General features: G+C 43.5%; 1 protein-coding gene across 1 annotated transcript in view; it reads left to right on the top strand.

Moving 5' to 3' along the window:
* Window positions 1-21,327, top strand: part of TCERG1L (transcription elongation regulator 1-like) — a 45,728-nt gene that overhangs the window by 16,285 nt on the left and 8,116 nt on the right. Inside the window, exons 4-8 of the mRNA XM_009577820.1 lie at window positions 346-440; window positions 2,619-2,707; window positions 5,828-5,982; window positions 12,521-12,590; window positions 18,804-18,939. Coding sequence (XP_009576115.1) covers window positions 346-440; window positions 2,619-2,707; window positions 5,828-5,982; window positions 12,521-12,590; window positions 18,804-18,939 — 545 coding nt within the window. The remainder of the gene's footprint in view (window positions 1-345; window positions 441-2,618; window positions 2,708-5,827; window positions 5,983-12,520; window positions 12,591-18,803; window positions 18,940-21,327) is intronic.

Raw genomic sequence — 21,327 nt, 5'->3', positions numbered from 1 at the left:
GGGGGGAGGCTGCTGCTCCGGCGGGTGGCCGTGCCCCCGGGGAGTAGGGGATGTGCCCGTGGAAAAAAGTTTTGGCTTCAGGGAAAGCAGGACAAAAAGCTCAGTGCGATAAAAGCCTCACTCTAAAGTATATGAATGTGTCCCATTAAAATACAGCATGATATTCAGAAGGGTGATACGGTCCCTGGCACACACGTATGCATGTAAATAAAGGACTGAGTGAGGAGGAGGAGGCGAGGAGATGAGAGGAGAACACACAGGGAGCGGTTTGGTTTTTCTTTGCCAGTTTTGGCTTGTTGGGAATGTATTTATTGCACATTAAAAAGAAATCCTTTCCCCTCACAGATAATGGCAAAGAATCGAGTAGATCCTCCTGCCCACCGACCTTGATTTTACACACGGAGAGGAAGAGTACCCCCGTGGAGAGCGATGGCAATAAGGTCTGCAATGGAGTTTCTTCTTTTAAAAACCTTTTTAAACTATTGAACTGCACAAATCAGTCAGTGTAAAGGACTGTCCTCTGGCCAGCACTGTGCTGGTGATACAGGATTGTTTCCTACAGTTGATTTTACAGAACTATCTGTTTAATTTATCTTGGTGCTTTATAGGAGCTCTGTCACTGTAGTATCAGGGGAGGGATGCTCGCGGCTGGCTTTGTCTCCATGCTGGAGGAGAAGGGAGTCGCTGGCGGGGGGTGGGTGTGCATGTATGTGTTTGTGTGTGTGTAAATGTGGAGGTGTGACACAGCTCCTGAAAAAAATCATGTACTGAGAAGCTGAAGTGCAGAAACAGCGTCTGTGATTTTCTCAGGCTCACTGCGGCCGCAGGGACCTGTGGAGCTGGGTCAGCCCCTGCTCAGAGCGGGGTTGGCTCACTGGACCTCGTGCCTCTTATCGCAACGTCAGCCCCTCGTGCAAGGAGGAATTTTTTCATGGCCCTCACCTTTTTGGTGTTACTGATTTAACTGTGCTGGCCCTGTACTGGCACTTCTGTAGCCCTCCTTTACAGATAATTGCAAGGGCCTTAAATAAAACTGACAGGTGAACGTAAATGGATAGCAAATAGTGTGTGCAACTTATAGATGGGTAATACCATGTGTGTGTAACTTCATTAGCTTTTTATAAAAAAGCCTAGATTATTGTATGAGGGAAAGGGACCTGAATCATACTCCAGCTTCTATGAAATAGATGGAAACATTTACACAGCTCATGCAGACTTCATGTAAACGGCTAAAGCTAAAAGAGGGAAACCTTCATCTGAGAATGGGGGTGTGGAAGAGCATCTCAGGCTCAGAAAGCAGCAGTGCGGAAGATGCTCGAAGCCACCCTGCAGCCCTGGAGCAGGTGTGTCTGTCCCCCCGTGCTTCTGCTCCATGCACACGTGCTGCATGCATCAGGAGCGCTGCGCTGCAGGAGGAGGACCTGTGGACTGAGCTGCTGTTCAGTTTATTTTTGTTTGGCATGTTCCTATCACGCTGCCGTCTTTAGGCTCTCTGCAAGCAAACTTTCCCTGCGTACCAAGCGCTGCAGGCGTTCCCCACATTTGCAGCTGTGTTGGTACTTGGGCACATTCCTTAGAGCTTTAAGTTGTAAAGTACTTTCAAGATTAAGACCTCTGGACATATGCTTTATTATTTTTTAATTAAGTATGTGCTTCCCGTGTTTTGATACCGCATTGAGCTAGATCACTGCCTTCCTCCCACACCTCCCCCTCGCAGCTCATTTCCGTAAGCTACTACAATAAGTAGCTGTTCTTCAGCCGGTAAAACACTGCCCGTACTTGTCAGCTGTACCGTACAACCCTGCTGCGTTGTCTGTTGCTCCATCCATACGGCCAGCCTTATGCAGAGCGGCCCAGCCCTGTTGCAAGAGGGTTCGATGGGGACAGGAGTGCAGCCGGGTCCCCTCCATGGGGCTTCAGGGGGGTTACTGCTGGCTGAAGCCAGGAAGAGTCCCTTTTGCCAGTGTTGTTATGTCTTTGGGAAGTCCCAGCAAAACCACTCAGAAGCGAGCAGCCGGTGATGGCAGGCAGGGCGCTGGGCTCTGCGGAGCAGCGTGTGCTCCCCAGGCTGGCTCAGCTGCTCCCGCTGCGCCCGTGCAAGTGGTTCCCTTTGGCCAAACGCTGCCTCATGCGCTGGAGCTAGCACAAGTGCCTTCTTGCCACGTGTGCCACCCGCACGCCTTCCCTGGCCGTTTCCCCACCGTTCCCCTGCCTGCAGTGCTGCTCTGTGCGCAGCCCCGGGGGCCGGCGGCAGCGGGAGCACCCTCCTGCCTGCCCCTGCCCCTCGTTAGGATGAGCGTCACCCCCCGCACTTCGTTTCTGACGAGGTGGCTCTCCTCGTTATTGCAATACACAGAGTTAGACCCGCTACCCCAAGTGAGCTATCAGCATGGACAAAGCCATATCTGCTGGTTTTTCATTTGTTTTGCTGTAAGTGGGGCGACATTTTTATTATTTCCCGTTTATCTGGGCTATTCTCAAGGTAGCTGGTTGTTCATAAAGCCACTCGCAGAACAATGGCAATAAGAGTAATCCACTTCATGTTAAAGAAAGTGATTTGTATAACAAGTCCTCTGCATCGGCTTTATTTGTTGACTAATTTCTATCTGTCTTTCAAGGACCATTCTTTTAAACTAGTAAATGAGGATGACGGCACATCAAACGGCAGCAAGCCCGTGGCATCCACTCCAGTGCCAGGATCTCCATGGTAAGCAAATGCAATCAGACCTGCTAGCAGCCATTCATCAGTGCTGTTTCCTGCGCCAAACGTGCATTAGTGGTCTGGTATGTGGGGAAAATCTGCTACCCTGGGTGTTAAGTAGCAATGCTGGGCTCCTGTTGCAGCTTCCCCTGGAGCTTTTCCTCATTAATCATGTACTTAAGGAAAATGCGGGGAGGCAGCAAAACACGGTGTGAGCCAGCTCCTGGACGTGCAAGGTGAGGGCAGTGTGCTGCGGAGCGCCGGCTCAGCCAGGGGCCCGGTCTGGCAGAAGGCAACCCGTGGCTTCTGGCTGGTTTTGTGGGCATGCGTGGCCGCTTGCCTGCTGTGAGCAGAGCTGTGTTCGGCCGTGCGCCTTGGGCTCTGCCTCACCACCTCTCACACGTGTGGAGGATCCAGCTTGGATGGGTCAAAGGGGAAATACAAGATCCGTGAGAATTGTTCTTACTTTTCGGGCCAGATCCTCCTTCTCTCCCAGTTATTTCATTGGCAATTTATAGATGGGTAATACCACCCATAGGTTGGCTCCCTGCTTCTGCAGGACCCATGGTTGGTGTGACACCACCAAGCACCTGTTAGAAGTAGCTACACCATAATTTTTAATGGCAGAAAAATTTTCAGGAATGTTACCAAACCTTACCTACCTTATGAAATAAAATAAAAGACTAATATCATCATCTTGTGCCCTTACTTATACTTAAATTACAGTTTTCTAAAGGGAAACATGAACATAACAATATCTGCATTTCCAGTTTATGCTCTGGGACTGAAACAAGATACCATGTGTATCCCCTGTGGATAATTGAAACTGTTATTATACCAAAGAGGAACAGGTGACATGTTACATGGGGAAAGGGACATCAATTCTAAATTAAATGTCAAATTATATTAGTCATGGAAAAGTGAAGAGGTGTCACGAGGGACCCCAGAATTTCTAATCTGGGGTGATGGCATGCGAGACCTGGTGATACTCAGTGATTCACGAGCACCACCGACATCTGGGTGCGTGGCCAGAGGAGCAGAGAGCACAGCAGCGTACCAGCAGAGACAAAGCACACATTTCCAAACCCACTGGTTATAATCTCTGTCAATTAATGGCTTCGACAGTCCCGTGTGCGTGTGGTAGCATTGCAGATCCCAAACAAGATACTGGTTTCAAGTTTACCATCATTTGCAACTCCCCAAGTGGTTCAAATTCTGCGGTGTGCTTATTTGCCAATGAAAGAAATTACAGCAAGGGGCATTCCAAAGCAGGCATTTATTCCTGGGTGGGATTGGGCCTGTGTCCTGACCGTAATTCGAGTATTTAATAAAAGGATAACAATAACCCATTTATATTAATCAGCTAAGTCTGTCCTCTTCACCTAAATGCCAGGATTTTTTTCCCTTCCTTCTGGGACAACCGTGGTACTTAAGGGAGTCTTGGTTTGGAAGTGTTCCTGTGGAATGCCTCCGGTGTGTTCTGCAGAAGCTCGGGGCTGGTGGGTCAGTTTCTGGGAGAACAGAGGTTCCCGTAGCTCCAAGGTACAGAGTAAGAAGTCATTACTATACCTAATCATTGCCTAACAGAGGATTAGAGCATCTGTCTTGTGAGGCTGTTTTGTGATGCAAAACATTTGTGCATTAAAATAAACAGAAAATTATTAAAATATTTGTCATGCCCGTGTCACTGAATTTGGGATGCCAAAACTTCCACGGGGTGTAAGTGTGACTGAAGTCAACGGCTGGGTTTTACAACTAATTTGTGCTCCTGTTCATCGGGAGAACGTTTGACTCTGCTGAAGATAATTACTGTGATGTTCGGGCTCGGTAATGCACTGACACCGCACTGCTCCCGGCACCCTGCAGCCCCGCGGCTTCCTCCACGGTTTCTTGCAGAGGTTATGTATTTTTCATTACGTGTTTGGGCAAGATCAATGGCGATGTCTTACCAGCGGTACACAGAGTATGTTGGATTATCTTATTACAGTGCTCTGCAGTGATGGAGCATTTTTTATATTTGCAGTCTTTTACCCAGATCAAGCTTTTTTTTTTAAACCAGTTTTGTTCCCTGCTTTTAATAACAGTTCAGCAGCAGAGCTTCTGATGTTAAGATTTGTTCCTTCCAAGTATTTATGCTTTGGAGAGACCAACATTTTCCCATTATAAGTGTGTATGTGTGTGTGTGTGAGGAAGTCAGAGTGTGTATATGATGTTTGTTAGCTTTCATTACGATTCAGAAAGTACGGGCTTGAGATTGATATTGTTTGTTTGTTTACATACAGATTTAATGAAGTACAATTTGAGGCTTTTGAATGTCTATTAAGCATGGTGCAATACCTACTTTCATATTATTTTAGCTGATTTAAAATGAATGTCAGGACAAAAAGTTGAACTGCTGTCATGCCTATTTTAACTGACCAAGTCAAGAAACTATGGTTTGTACGGCAGCGACTTGGTCGCATTTTTCAAATTTGAAACAGAGCCCATAAAAATCAACCTAAACCTTTGTGGCAGACGTCTGCAGTGGCTGGTTGTACCTGTCCAGCACAGAGTGTGGTGGGAGCTGGCGGGGATGCCGTGGTCACACCTCCTCCCACCAGCGCAGCCAGATAAGGCTCCCACAGCTGCCTGCCAGCAGCAGGCACAGCCCCGGCCCGTGGGCATTGAGGCCATGGCCACCCAGCCCATGGGCATGGAGCCATGGCCACCCAGCCCCAGCCTGTGGGCATCGAGGCCATGGCCGCCCAGCCCTGGCCCATGGGCATCGAGGCCATGGCCGCCCCGCCCCGCTGCGCTTGCTGCTCTCAGCCACAGCTTTAGAACATGAAATGTATTTTCCTGAGGCTTCTCTTGCTGTGAGCACCACGGCCTTCCTCCTCGCCTGGTTCTTTCTCCCTTCTGTGATGGAATATTTCACCTAGTGCTTTTTTGGGGTGTTTAGACCCTTTCTGTGACACTTGTTGATATGGAGAGGGTTTCTCTACCCGAGGTGACTGGGGCAGGCTGTCAGTCGGAGAGGACTCACCCAGGCGCTGCAAACGGAGGTGCAATAAGCCAGCTGCGGGTTAATTTCTTGTTTGTGGGTGTATGTGACGTTATCTAAGCATCATTTATCACTTGGAATAGGTGTGTAGTCTGGACTGGAGATGACCGGGTCTTCTTCTTCAACCCTACAATGCAGCTGTCAGTCTGGGAGAAGCCGGTGGACTTGAAGCACCGCGGCGACATAAACCGGATCATCGAGGATCCTCCTCACAAGCGCAAGCTGGAAGCTGCAGCAAGTAACTAAAGCCCTGTGATTATTTGCCTCTATTTAAACTCAAATGTTGAATGAAACTTGGTCACTAAATACATTCAGTGAAAGTTTGATAACCGTAATTAGAAGGGTTTTCCTTCTGAGATTTCGTATAAAGTGTTAAAATTGGTGTTTATTGAAAAATCCTTATTTTCGCTGAAATGCTGAATTGGGGGATAGAGCTTTCTCGTTATTGGCAATGAAGAAACAGGTGGCTTCTTATATTGGATGAATCTTTGATGTATAAAATACATCTTGGAAGACGCTGTCTTTATGTTTTATTACACTTAATTCCAAGATGTACATTAGGAATGCATTACCAATGCATTATTCAGCTGTTACATAAAAGCGGACAATCCGTAGCTAATGATTATCCAACCAAGTTGTAGAGGGGAGAAAAAATCCCAGCAGTAAATCTCTAATGAGTGCTAAAAGGTTTGGTGGAAACGGGTGCTTCCATCTAAACATGACTCTGCCAGTCACCTTCTAAACACTGTGGATTCCTGAAGGGGACAGTCGTGGCTAAAGAATAACTGCTGATCTGCAGTAATACAAGTTAAGTGGTTCAAAATATAGTTGAGAAGACATCCCTTGGCTTGTCAGTGATCCAAGGTGTTTGCTGTCTGGTCCTCCCCAAGATGGGCAGTTCACAAAGGCGGTTTTCCCAGCCTGACTTTCCCATCCCATGCTCCTCGCCATGCCATCTTTTTGGTCTGCTATCCGTACCTTAGTTGTTCAGTCCAGATTTTGTCCGTGCTGGTGACCAGTCCAGGAGCAGCCCAGCATGCCAGCCTGTGCTTGCCAGCGCAGTAGTGGCTCCATAGTTTGTTCCACCACGTTTCTCTCCAAAGATTATGTTTCACCAGTTTCTGTGGACTCCCTGTTACTGGGAGCTGCTCCGTGCCGTGTCAGTCCTCCTTTTATTTCCTGATGCTTTACACTGGCTTTCATGTGGGAGCTGTGTCAGTACGACCTGCCATTACTGGGAGAACATCTAGGTGCACGGCAGTCATTTGAAATGCTGCTTGTCTTGAGTAGCTGCTTCTAAGTCTTGAATATTCTGCTTTACAGCAATTTCACTGGAGAGCCTCCTTCAGCTGATGCCTGTTCTTTAGTGGTGAGATCTTGAAAAATGGAGGGGGAAAAAAATGAGACTTTCGTCATTCTTTTAAAGTGTAGTATTTTATAACTGAAAATAAGGTAGCAGTGCTAGCCTCGTGAAGTGACCTGCCTTTTACACGCAGGCCATCGTGGGCTGTAATATACGCTTTGATCCACAGTCAGAGCTCCCAATCAACTACCACAAAACAGGGGCTGTGAGTGTGCATTTGTGGACTTGAAACGCTATGTCTGCAGGTAGATAAAAGAGAGCGATAATCAGGATTTATGTTATCAGTGTTAGCAGAAGGTTACTGAAGAAAAGTTACGGAGAGTGGTTTTCTATTAGTGTAGTCCTTATCGACATATAATGTCATTACATTTTTCAATATAAATTTCAATCGTCAGATGCTTGTGTATATATCATTTTTGTATACGGCTTGAACAACTTTAGCTGCATGTCTAGTAATTCCAAAGAGTATCTGCTGAAGTTCATTCTTCAGGAGAAAAATACAGCATACATTTTTTATTACAGCATATATTGAAAGATCAATTAGTTACTGACAAGGGGGTATGATGGCCAAAGACAAAACTGAGGGTCATTGTTCATGGTCTATCATTAATTAATGAGAACAGCCTAAAGTCATTGTTGATATGTGCCACTTCAAAAATCCGCTTTTTGCTGTGTGTTCCATCCTTTTTATTATCTATAAGTACCACCAAGATTTGATTCATGCACAGTTTCTTTACGACCATGGTTTTCATTGTTGCTAATAGTCTTCATCTTCCTTGATATAATTGGGACTTGTGGTTGCTCAGTATTTGAGACAGTAAGGTTATAATTAGTATATATTAGCTGCTGAGGTGAAAGGAATTGCTTGTTACCATTTCTCTTAGCTTGTAATCTTGAGTAAATAAATAACACAAATAAGCTGTGTGTTTGCAACAATGGTTGCCAAATTTATTTAGCTTAGTTGCTGCTGCTGAGTTTTAATTAGAATTTTTAAATCAAAGGCACAAAAAAAGTTGGCAAGCATAGTTATTCATGGAGTGCTATAAGTTATCTGCGCATCGCTCCGCTGAAAGATCAAGTGCATTTATAATTTAGGCATAAATGAAAAATTACTCATTTATCAATTACTCCGCCTCCACAAAGTATTAGTTCTTAGGGAGATTTATGAAGGTGTCATGGCTCTTTGCTAATGGGTTCCCATCAGGCCATCCCGTGGAATCGGGGAGGAGGCGCAGCTCCTCCCGAGCCTCCGGAGCAGCTCTCGGCCAGCACCGCCCCAGCCCCTCCAGCAGGGACATCTCCTGGGTGGAGGGACCCACCGCCGACCAGACGCGGGGCCAGGACAGAGACGGCATTCCCAGGACCTTCACACCTTGATCTTCCATGTCCCCACGTCAGAGCTGTCTGACAGCAGAGTGCAACACTTCTGGGACAGCTCTCTCTTCTTGTCCCTGACTGTCGTCACTCCTCTGTCTCAGTACAGTCACAGACTGACCATAATATCCCTTTTCCCTCAAAGATGCCTTAAAATGTTTCTGTCTTACTGCAGTGGAGAAAAACATTTTTATCTCTTCCTATTCCTCCACTTGCTAAATGGTTTGTCTTGATGTTTAGACTGAGGAAGTTATTTTTTCAGCTAATTAAAAGAAAACTGACATTCTGACTACAGAAAATGACATGTTGATTCATACTTGGTATGATCCCTATTCAAAACCAGTTATGATTGAGTTTACTCTGTCCCCACAAATATTTTGGACCCTTTAGCATGCAGACGAAAATGTGAAGCACGGTCTCTAGGAACAGCATAGATAAGCTCCTAGGCTTACATGCGATATGTGGGTGCCAGTCTCTTTACAAAGTTGCAAATCAGATTTTTGTGTGTGGCCAATGGATTGACAACGCTTTAACTCACCTGGTAAATGCTGGCGTTTCCTCTTTGTTCTGGAAAATGAACCGGAATTCATGACATGGCTGGGATTAGCTGAATGATTTAATTAATCAGCACTAGGCTTGATAGACCGTCAGATTGGGGCAGCGCTCTGCTTCATGATTTCATGGGAAGATTACTGTCAAGTAATATTCTTCCTCAAAGCTTTAAATCAATTATTAGATTTTGTGCTCGGCTGCCTCTCTTCCCTTTCAAAGTCAGTTTATAATCTTACCAGAGGTCCAGCGGTGCGATGTGATTCAGTAGGTTCCTGAGTGAGAGTATAGATACCATTTGTCATGTTTTACTGAGTTTTCCATTGCACTGAAATTTAAAGTGATGATGCTGACTCTAATCTTGTCCCATTTATCCAAGACAGTATATCCACAGCAGTCACTCATGCAGGCAAGGCGAGGAGGATTTGGTGTCCCTGCCTCAGGACTGTCATTGCTCTCTGGGAGGACCTGAGGTGTGTCAGGAACCAGCAGATGGAAGTAAACACTGCAATCGGGGTGTATCGTATCACATTTCTTTTATCTGAAGGCTATATGGTAGCTAGGATTTGGTTTTATAAATGCCCAGTTCACGTTTTTTTCACAACAAAATTTAAAAAATTATATATCCTTTTCACAAATCTGTGAAAGATCTTGTTGTAAGATGACTTCAAATTTGAGTTCACCTTCAAGTGCTGGTTGACAAGTGCTGGGGGTGCTGGTTGACAGCTGACTGAACATGAGCCGGCAGCGTGCCCAGGTGGCCAAGAAGGCCAGTGGCATCCTGGCCTGTATCAGAACTAGTGTGGCCAGCAGGAGCAGGGAGGTGATCGTGCCCCTGTACTCGGCCCTGGTGAGGCCGCACCTCGAATCCTGTGTTCAGTTTTGGGCCCCTCACGACAAGAAGGACATTGAGGTGCTGGAGCGTGTCCAGAGAAGGGCAACGAAGCTGGTGAAGGGTCTAGAGAACAAGTCTGATTGGGAGCGGCTGAGGGAACTGGGGCTGTTTAGCCTGGAGAAGAGGAGGCTGAGGGGAGACCTCATCGCGCTCTACAACTACCTGAAAGGAGGTTGTAGCGAGGTGGGGGTCGGTCTCTTCTCCCAAGTAACCAGCGGCAGGACGGGAGGAAACGGCCTCAAGTTGCACCAGGGGAGGTTTAGACTGGACATTAGGAAAAACTTCTTCACTGAACGAGTGGTCAGGCCTTGGAACAGGCTGCCCAGGGGGGGGGTGGAGTCCCCATCCCTGGAAGCAGTTAAAAGACGTGTAGATGAGGCGCTTAGGGGCATGGTTTAGTGGGCATGGTGGTGTTGGGTTAACGGTTGGATTTGATGATCTTAGAGGGCTTTTCCAACCTTAATGATTCTATGATTCTATGATTCTAAGTAGCTGGAGAACTTCACATAATCGTTTGTCATCACCAGTGAGTTTTCTCTTGTCCTGTGGAAATGTCGGGCAGGAAAGGCTCACTGTGCGGGCCAGACTTCTCACCGCTTGCTTGCTTTACTAAAAGAACATCCCACCAGGATTCGTAATGTCTGAGCATACCACAATGTACGTCCTTTGGCTGGCTCTGGAAGGGCTGTCTGTGGCGTGTGACAAACAGAGGAGGTGCCCTGCGGGCATGGCTTTTCCTTTTAATAGTGGTGAAATTGGGCAGGAACAGAATGGTGCTTGCCCAGTCAGCACTGAACCTAGAGACATCTTTAACTTCATCTCTCTCTGAAAACACCATCAAGTACTCTGTCATTTCATATTATTACCTTCAGTTAAGACCACTGCTGCCTCTGCAGGTTGTTCAACTCCTGATCAATAGCTTTATAATATCTCTGTTGAATTACATTCCACCTTCTGAGTTTACAGGTTCTTTTTCCTATTACTTTGTGTTTTTCACTGAGTATCCCAAAGAAGAATTTAGCAAGAAGAGGTAATAGTTCCAATGAATTTATGTATATTTAAAGCATTATTAAATTCATTTATGTATTCATAATGCTCATATATTATCAGGAAAGTTGAGATCAAACTCTCCTGATTTTGGAATGCCATTCATTTCTCCTTATTATCACTTTAAGTTGTAGTTAGTAAAGTGACCATTTGCACCTGCTGTGTATTTCCTCCTCGTGTGCTCTCTGTTCCTGGTCTTCCCAGCCGCAACGTTACTAGCTGCTGTTTGGTTTTTATCATTTCTTTTGCAGTGATTTAGTGTATGCTGTGTTCATGCACTTAAAATAAATAAAAGGTAACATTTACTGAAAGCATACTAACAAACGTGTAATTTCCCTAAAATAGGGGAACAAAATCAGCTAAGAACAACATTCTTAAATTGAAATTTGAAATAAATGGCCAAATTTCTGTTAGCTTCAGTGATATGAAGATTGGACCTGGATGAGTAACAGGCACTGGAAATTAGTTTATAAATTTCAAAATACCCACTGATCTCTATTTGTTCAGTCATTTTCTAGCAGATCTCTTGGAGTTTCATCTGATTTCAGTGAGATCAGATCTCACCATCTCAAGTTATTCAAACCTTTTATCTCCATAACCTAAGTTCAATTTTATATTTATTTTTAATTTATTTCTTCCTAGTTTCCTAAATAGCAAGACATGTCTTCATTACTAGTCTAATACAAAAACGGTGAGGTTTGGTGTTTCTGATATTCCCAAGCTAACCACATACAGTTCGATTTTTATATTTCTCAACTAATTCATAGTGAACGACTGAAGAGTCCCCGACACAAACCGAGCACTGGATGGACATGACTTCTGGTGGTCTGTCCATTTGAATGTTGATGAAAACTGCAGTTTGTATACATGAAAAAGAAGTTTAGATTCCAGAAACAGATATCTGTTCCATATGCGTCATGTTTGTTATGACTGACAATGCAACCTCGGAGTCCTTCAAGGACGCGTGTCCAGGCCAAATGAGGAGTGTAACGTTGCTTTGGAGTTACTCTGCAACGCCGTCAGTGTGGAGATTGTTGCTATCCCCATAGCGTTGATATACTGGTGGTTGAATTTCTGGAAAAGCAGCATTGTATTTGCTTATATAAGGAAGAGAAATGGGCTAAGGAGGGAAGTTCTGGCGCGAGTTAACACTATTGAATCTCTGGGCTGCCAGGACTGAAATAATTTTGCAGAAATGTCTTTGTAGTTATTTTTTTTAAGGGAAGGGAGGAGGGAGTATCAAGTGAAACAATAACAAGATTTAAATGAAATCATGTCTCAAATGAACAATGGACAATTTTGTTCACAACATGAACAATGAGCAATTTTTCAGAATGAAAATGGTCAGTTTTATTGCTATCTCTTTCATTTGGATGAAGGTGTTTCTGTGGATTTGATGAAATATGTGTTATTTTTAAAACACACTGTGGAGGGTAAAAAATAAAAATGCCTGAGCAGCAGCCAAAGACAAGAAATGAAAGGTTAATCTCAGGAATTTGTATTCCCATTTATTTAGTTCAAATCTAATAACTATTTATTTCTTTTTAGCAGATAAATGTGTTAGTTCTTGTCCAGGGGATGAAAATGATGATCTTAGCATCAAAACTAAGAGAAATAAGTAAGTTCTAAAGTTTACTTATCTATATGTAATGTTGGGAAGCAAAAGTCTGGTACAAATAAGTGCAAAGAGAAATACAATTGTTTTCTTCTGTATGGATAACTACACCAATAAATTATGAGAGTCATTCCTAAGGTATCCAATCTTCATCAAACTCCATGATTCTCTAAAATATCTGTTTCCCATAAACAGCATCCATTTTTGTCTAAGTAACTCTTACGTACTTTGAAATGGTAAAAAAAAGACTGTACGGATAAGTAGTTATTTCAAAGACATTGGATAAAAGCTTTGTCTTCCTTGATGTGAAGCAGATTTTTTTTCACCGGTGTCAGGGTTTCCAGGCTACCGGCTCAGAAATATCCAGAGGTATTTCTGTTATTGTGGTTTTATTTGACCTTTGTTACCAGGTGTGTTTCAAATTCTCATGAAGTAACAGGCAAAAAAAACATGTGCCAAATAAGCAACTCCCTCACCCATTGCCAAAACAGCAAGAAAATGAAGTAAACACTTCTGTTTTAAGAAGTACCTTAAAGACATTTCATTCTATTTAACCTTTGGCCAGTAACTGCATATAGTGTTAGCTGTTCATGCAGGCTGGCTATGATTAAGATAAATCTGCATAGATAGTGTGTTATATTTTTAAGGGCATTGTGATGAGTAAGCACAACAAATATCTGTATTTTCCATGTGAATATATTGAAGATAATTCTATTCTCTCTTATATTGCCATTCTTATCCTACTGCATTGGATGGTTCTTTTGACCTCATTAAGACTTTCTGTGGATTTGTATTATTATGAAGGAAGAATCAGATACTCTGAATTCAATACTCAGACTATTTAAGCATTTAATGCTTGGTATAAAAGAATATGTTTATACTTTATATATGCTAAATATGTTCTTTTACTCTTTACATAGTATATAGTATATTTACAAACAGTATAAAAGTTTATATTTAGTGTAAAAGTATTTAAGAATACTTTTATTAACATCAGTAGGTCTGACAATACCGGGCCGGTATTATGACCTGTGCTATTAAGGTGATGACTTTCAGTGATTGGTTGAGAAAATGTGAAAACGTCTTTCCATTAATGTACATAAAACTCCAGAAGCTTGTTCACAGAACTCCAGAAAAATGCACTTACACAAAAATTACTCAAAGTAGTCTTGGGCTTACTGTGCCGTGTGTCGGAAGGTCAGGCAGTGCCTCTCTCACCGTCTACTTGTGAATGAGGAATATTGGGTTTCCATGACTTATGCACTCGAAAGACTAACTTCGGGTTTTTTAGTCTCTTATTTTCTTTACAGTCAAAAGGCCATTGTCAAAATTATGAGACCCAAATATGGACCATCTTTTTGTGTATTTGCAGAATTTATCTTTTATTCTTTTTATTTACTTGCAGAAATACATTTTCATATACATATTTTTTCCCCAAAGCAAATAGGTAAATACAGTTCAAGCTGGGCAATCTCAGCCCATCGCAGAGTTGCTGCATGACTCTCCTGCCTTAATGCATTGTAGCGTCTTTCTTGCGGTATGTATTTATAGATACACATATATATACACATATAAGCATAAATCATGCAGCCATCCAGCTAAAAGCGCAATCATGTCAGAAATCCCGCAGCATGGTGGCAAGCACCTCCGATTGCCAGCAATGTCTGCAGTGGCATGGGCAGCGAAACAGCGCTGCGGTCTCCGCCGGTGCTGCAAAGGCATCTCGCACGGAGAAGAGTGTTCATGGGATGGGAAGGCATCCTTTGGGTCTTGAAAAGGTCGTTTGAGTCATAGGCAACACTGACTACTCTCAGCTGTGACTATGCCACTGAAGGTAAATAGCATGTGATAATGAATGTGTATCACCTGCTGTTTATGTCATCATTTGTCTTTACATTATGCTATATTTATGTGTGGTATAACAAATAATACAAGTTTTGTCATACTTGAGATTTGTGGCAAGATATTAATTGAGAGGGTATTTAAAGCTCCGAGAACCCTACCGTAAATTCTATCTTTAAAAATAAATCTTTATATTTGTAGGAACCAATTCTTATTTGCTGTATTTGGGCAATTAGTCCTATGAAAGTCAAGGGCAGCATTCACATAATAAACAAGAAAGATTTGGCTTGACAGCACAGCATTTTCTCAGACTTCGTTGTGATGATCCCAATTCCCCAGAAGTTTGACCTGTCACTAAAAAGCCATGAAGTGTTTATTTTTCTGTCAGCAGAACATACATCCCCAAATTACTACATGATTTCTACAGCCATTTTGAATTTTAAATTCTCTTTTATAACATGTGATTATTTCCTGACATTTTGCTTTGTACCCTGAAACAGTGGCAGAATATAGAGTTTCATGGATGGACCTTTAAAATACTGACCTTTTACTAAAGAAGTGCAGTCTAAGTGTTTGCTTAAATGTATTAATATTAGGCTAAGCTAACAGTTCATGACATAAAAAGTAAAATATTGTAGGATTTTCATTTCAAACTAGAATTTAGTTATCCTCAGGATGCAAATCGTGTATAAACTCTTTTGCTGTATAGGATTGTTTTCGTTAATGTGATTGAGACATCCCACTGGAGATTGTGTGGTACCGTCCCAGCTGGGTATCCACTGCAGCGGGCAACCTCCCATCTCCGCAGCTGAGACCTAGTAACGGTTGTTTGCACAGCGGTTAAAATTGCTGCTGCCATTAGTGTTTGGAACTGATGATATTGTTTCTAAGTGCTGTGGGTCTCAGTTGCCTACATCTGTGTGTGTCTGAATTAGTCAGCCAAAACCAGAACTGATTTAAAAACTGTGGCCCGTAATTCCTTGTAAGAAAAGCAGCTGAGTTACTCCGTGCCATGAACAGCAAAAGGGGAATTCTCAAGATGGAGAAGTCTGCTAAAGTGCTGGTTAAGCTCCGAGTTTTGGGTAAGAGGATACACATCACCAGCTTTTCATGTCCCAAGCTGCACGTACAAGGTCCAAATCTGTTTCCTCTGCTTTGGTTTACTTGGGAATGGACAAAGTGCTGCTCACTCCAGACTGAATCCAGAGATGAAAAAAGATTTGTCTTTGCCGAAAACTAAACAAACTTTCATTTTGCTGCTGGATGGACAGAAAATCTATTTATATTGCTGTCGTATCCACATTAAGAATTGCATGTGAAGACAGTGAATGTTTTCCTCTACTTAACACAGAATGCTGTTGGGAGATAGGGAGCACTATCATCGTGCCGTACCGTGATGCTTGAGCATCTGTCCCCTCAGGTGCCCGGGCTGGACGGTCACAGTGGGGCCAGGAGTGCCCTGGAGCCCAGCCCCGCGCTGCGCAGGCAGGCAACGTTGGCTCAGCACCGGGCAGGGCTCGGCGTGCCCAGAGATCCGCCGCAAGCGGAAGGCAGGTTGCAGCTGGACATTCACAGCCCTGCACCTGACATCTGCAGCAGAACGGGAAATTGAACCCTGTTTTTACCCCCACACAGCCATTATCCACTTATTTTTGCAATATCAACATTTTTTCTTGGTTAACTGAAAAAGGAGGGGTTACATGCTTTCAGGGTTTGTTTTTAAATATGCTGTATTCCCTATTCTATTTTCTTTAAAGTAAAGTTACTTAGTAAATCATATTGTTCCTTTGACATAGAGTAAATCATCTGCTATACAGAAAGCGCTGTGCTAATGATGAGATCTAATTGCATCAAAGTTCCAGCGCAATTCTTTATAATTCAGCTAGAGGGTCACCACACAGAGGTTCACATTGGATCACCGATTCACATTGGTAAGAACAGATCTGCTATTTCGCTTCTCCTACTGTTTACTTTGGTGACAGAGCTAGCAGAGGACCTGACCCGAGGCCGGCTGCAGAAGATAGCAGGACTCCCTTCTTTCTCTCATGGACATTTGCACAACCTCTGTCCAGTGCTTCCAGCCAGAGTCTGCACCTGCAGGTTTAGGAACTCGGGGATCCACAAGTTGCTGTTGCACTTTTATTTACATTTCGTTGGGGTACAATGAAACTGCTTAAAAATACTGACATCAAATTCTTACTCAGGCAATGCTCTGATTGTACTCTCTACAAAAGAAAAACAAAATAAGAGAAACTTAGGTCTTCTGGGTTTTCTTCACACAATGGCTGAAGGGTCAGGGGTCTCTGTCCCACCCTACTCCCAGCAGGTCGCTCAGGGACCTGTCCAAGCCGGTTTGAGCATCTCCAAGGATGGAGTCCCACAGCCTCCCTGGGCAGCCTGCCGCTGGCTCCGACCATCCTCACAGTAAAAAAGCTTTTTTTTATGCTTAGATGGATTTCCCTGTATTTCATTTTGTGCCCATTGCCTCTTCTCTTTTCCGTGGGTACCACAGTTATAAGAAACGTCTCACCGACTATTCATTTTGAGATTTGCAGGCTCCCAAGATCATGCAGGAGGCTGCGCATGTGTCCATCTGAATAGGAAGCCACACAGTTTGTTGTGCAGATTATTGTATAATTTGCTGAAGAAAATTGTATTCTTTATTGACATTTTTGGCATGAGAAAAAAGTCTGTGTGATTTGCAGCATCATTTTCAATTGCGTAAGGAGGACTGAAGCAAAGAGGGGCTCTTCCGGTGCTTGGCTGGTGGAGTTGTACAGTGTATTTCTCTCAGTTTCGGCTTGAAAAGGCTCTTTGTGTGTTCTAGAAATTGGATTGGGCCTTTCATGTATCATGTCACAGAATAAGATTTGCTATTACGATATAAAAGTCACTGTCATTCTGTGAAGAACGCCAATTTGATATCTCTCAAATCACTAGTAATACAGCAGCATTTTAGGATAAATGTAAGTGTAATGTAATTATTTGTAGAAGGAAGATAATACGCTAGAGCTCACATTACATACTGATCTAATTCATTTGCTTGGAAATAAAAAAGTGTTTTCCTGTTGAAATTTCAAACTAAGTATTATTCTGTAGTGGTGAAAATTGCATCAGTAGAAAATGCAGTCAAGCCTAGTAGGAGGCTGAAAATCAAATCGCCTTACTTTCATTATCCTCACTTGAACCTTGTGATCATTTTAAGACTCCTGATCTTTCCAGAAAGAGCCTTAATTTGTACTGAACTCATTCATTGCTCAAAGCATTAAGAAACAGCAGGATGGACCCAGAGCAGAAGTCTGATTTCGAGGTCTGAGTTGGCCAACTTCCCTGAAGTCAGGAGGTTCGTATCCCCGTCTCAGATCCCATCGCCCTCCTGCAGCAGACTCCTTCCTACCCTTGAGGTTCCCACCTAATTAACCTCTCCCTGCAGACGCTGAGGGCCCACCGGGGCAAATCTTCAGCCCTCCAAACAGTGGAGATAGGTGTTCGCTTCCAGCGATGTGAGAATGCAGTGTTCGTGGTCTCTAACTCTATAAAATTATGTAGATATTTATCTGGTGTGAAACAGTTCAGCTCCAGTGCCGACACCAATTACGTAGGATGGCACCTGAGGAGAGCATCGCTCTTACGCCGCTGCCACTTTATGGTTGCGACTTGCAGTAAACTGTCCTTTCCCGAAATGAGCACAGCAGTGCTACGTGCGTGCCTTTATCCAGGGGTCTTGTAGGCAAAGGGACTCAGGCAATATGTAGTAAGTATTTCTCAGAAAGACCTATTTATTCTAATCAGGTGCAATCTTGGAAAAAGGCTGTCAGGATAAATATAGACCTTCTGGCCCTGACAAAGGGCAGGTTCTTCGCTGATGCTTTATTGCAGGTTTGTGCATGCGACGCGTTGCCAGATTAATTCCCTTAGGAGTGAGCTCGTGGGGTGCATGAGAACATAAAATAAAGATTAGTGTTGATTTTCAAGTTTGGCGGCGCAAAAACAGGGAAGAAAAATAAAACAAGATGAGTCTCTTCAGTCGCTCCTCTAAAGTCTCCACTCCTTGACAAATTTTATATAAAGCTGTCACTTTTCTCTAGCTTGAAAGACAGCGTAGTATTTCGCTGCTGAGTTCCTCTTTGATCGCACCGATAGACCATCCTTCCACATAAGGAGCTGTCGGAGGTCCCTTGGCAGGGCCCTCGAGCCCCGCGGTTTAATAACGGACTGCAGATTTGGGTCGCCGCTCAGCTCCCGGCGGCCGCTCCCTGGCTGCTCCGTGCACGCGAAGAAGTCCTGCCGTCCTGGAGGATTTTCTAGAGAGGGTTAAAAATCCCCTCCCGAGTTAGCAATTACTGAAGTATTTTCTATCTTACCTTGTTAAAGAACAGAAGATTCCCAGGCTGCTGACCAGGGGAAGGCTGAAACGGAGGAGAAAAATGAGGAAACGTCAGCACCTCGGATCACGCCTCCCTTAGAAGAGCGCATCACTCATTTCCGAGACATGCTTCTGGAGAGAGGGGTAAGAAATGCGTTTGCTTTCTTTGACATACCGCATTTATGAAAATAGGGCATCACCTAGGACCACTACAGGGATCATTTCATAACTATGACTTAGCAGTCAAAGGAAGAATTGTTGAGAGGGATTTTTCTGTCTATTAACTGTGTAGGCTTTGTGGTACTTTACTGTGACTTTTCTTCTGACCGTGCAGAACTGACAGCACTTTGCAGGTGCAGTTCCAAATAAATTCCTAAGACAGACCCAAAGATAGCCAGAGGCGGTAGCTCCTCCAGTGCAGACCAGTGGCTCAGCAGGGCATGGGGACCGTAGCCACATGCCAACCCAGGGGTCCCACACGGACCCCAGAAGTGTTCGTTACATGATGAACAAAGGATGAAAGATGTGTTGTGTATCACCTGAAAGATGGCACCAGGCTCAGAAACATTCCTGGCAAGCTCTTTGCTTTTTTTTGGCATGGGAGAGGTTTCATCACCGCAAACTCCAATGATCCCAGAAGTGGGAAGCCAAATTCATTTACTGGCCATCTGAAATCTGCCCAGTCTGTTAGGAAAGGACACGCTGGAGTCTCAGGAGGGTTAAGAAAGCCTGCCCTTTTCCCTGACTGTCCTTGAACTCCCTTGAGAAGAGCTGGTGGTTCCAGCTGAGGCTGGGGTGCCAGGGCGTGGGATGCTCAGGGACAAGAAGAGGTGGCCGCTCCGCGCCAGCCGGGAGAGAGCACCTGGAGCATCGCTCCCTCCCGCATCCAGGCCAGCGCAGACCTGGCGGCTGCGGAGCTGGTACAGGTTACAGGAGGGCTCGCGGTTATTGCAGCCATTTTACCATGACCTGATCAAGATTAGGAGTCGATAGGTGGAGCATAAATTCAGCTTCCAGATAGAACCCATCAGTGCTATGAGCCTCATGACCAATGGTGAAATACGAATTACAGATCGTGTAATAGCATCCAGTGACTGACTTTGTAACGAGCTCCGGCCTGATTTTTGTTTTGTGTGGTAGCACTTACAAACCTGTGTTGAACTGGTGGCGTAAAGATTACTGTCAATATGAGGAATTTTGGATACTGTTATTTGTAAACATAAAATCACCTCCACAAAAGTTCATCTCACAGTGTCCCTTCTTCCAGAGAACTGACGATTTTGAGCATGAATGGAATTAATAAACATACCAGGTTTAGGTCCTAATCTTGCAAATGTAAACGGGTGTATAATGGAGCAGTGCATGCAGATTTTATACTTCCTTCCAACAGATATGTATTCTATAGAAGTTCATGTAGTTTCTGTAAAGAAAAAAAATCCAAGGTGTCTGTTGTTAGGCAGTAAAACCTATAAAATTTATCACTAGTAATCAGCAGACTTTAAAAGTAGATAATTAGAGCTTCAGAAGCTCAACAGTAAATTATCTCCACACCAGACCTGCTTTATTAATACATTTTGTTATTTATGCTTAAAAAATGCAGAAGTGCTATAAATGAATACTGGTTGAAGACTTCTGCTGGCATATTTTAAGTCAGGGGGCAATAAGTCAAAATTTGAAAGTATTAGGGATGTTCTATAATAGGATTCCTCAAGTGTTGCCAGTGTAAGAGTCAGACTTGCTCATAAAAATGAGAAATTCAGGAAATTAACTGTTTGGGTTTGCTATTAGTTAAAAATGTATGTATAATAGGTTACTTTGCTTTTGTCCTGAGCATTTTTTAAATGTCTAGACAAGCCGCTGGTTAGCACCACCTGATTGGCATTGCTTGAAACGCGGTGAGGCCATTAGTGTTATTTTAAACTAATTATTTAATGAATGTCTCCTGCCATTTTTCTCGTAATGTTATTATTTCTCAAGAAGTTACTTGATGGCATTACAAAGAGCTTGAACTAGATGGAGTTCTTCAGTGTAATTCTAAATCTTCCTATGTAAATTATGTCAACAGAAGAATATTTATTGTAACATTTTAAAAATATATGTGATTTTTGGTGTAGCTCCAAGACAATGGCACTATTCTTAAGTCTGTGGCATGTTTTCCATGTAAAAATGTAATCTCTGATATCCTCCTGGAAGTTTAAAAGTTTCCACAAAATCCTGAGGGAAAGGGGAAAATTCAAGCCTCTTCCTGGCTCCCTCACAGCCACAGCATCAAAATATCCACGTTCTACAGTCTGCATTTCTAGGAAAGTCTTCTCTTTGCTGGGATGCTGTCAGTGAAACAAGACTTTTTTAAAGGATTGCAAATGGTATTTTTTCTCAAGATTTTACCTTCTTAATATTGGGGAAAAAAAAGGGGGATCGTGGGGTCCTAATCCCCACCTTCCCATTTCAAAACAATTCTTGCAGCCTCAGTGTTATCTTAAAAAATAAAGTAAAAAACCCAAATAAGCAGGGTTTTTTTGGTTCCTCTCC

Source organism: Fulmarus glacialis, unplaced genomic scaffold (genome assembly GCF_000690835.1).
Source record: "Fulmarus glacialis isolate BGI_N327 unplaced genomic scaffold, ASM69083v1 scaffold7955, whole genome shotgun sequence".
Lineage (NCBI taxonomy): Eukaryota > Metazoa > Chordata > Aves > Procellariiformes > Procellariidae > Fulmarus > Fulmarus glacialis.
Note: the sequence above shows the minus strand (reverse complement) of the source record. Positions and strands in the feature narration are given on the sequence as shown.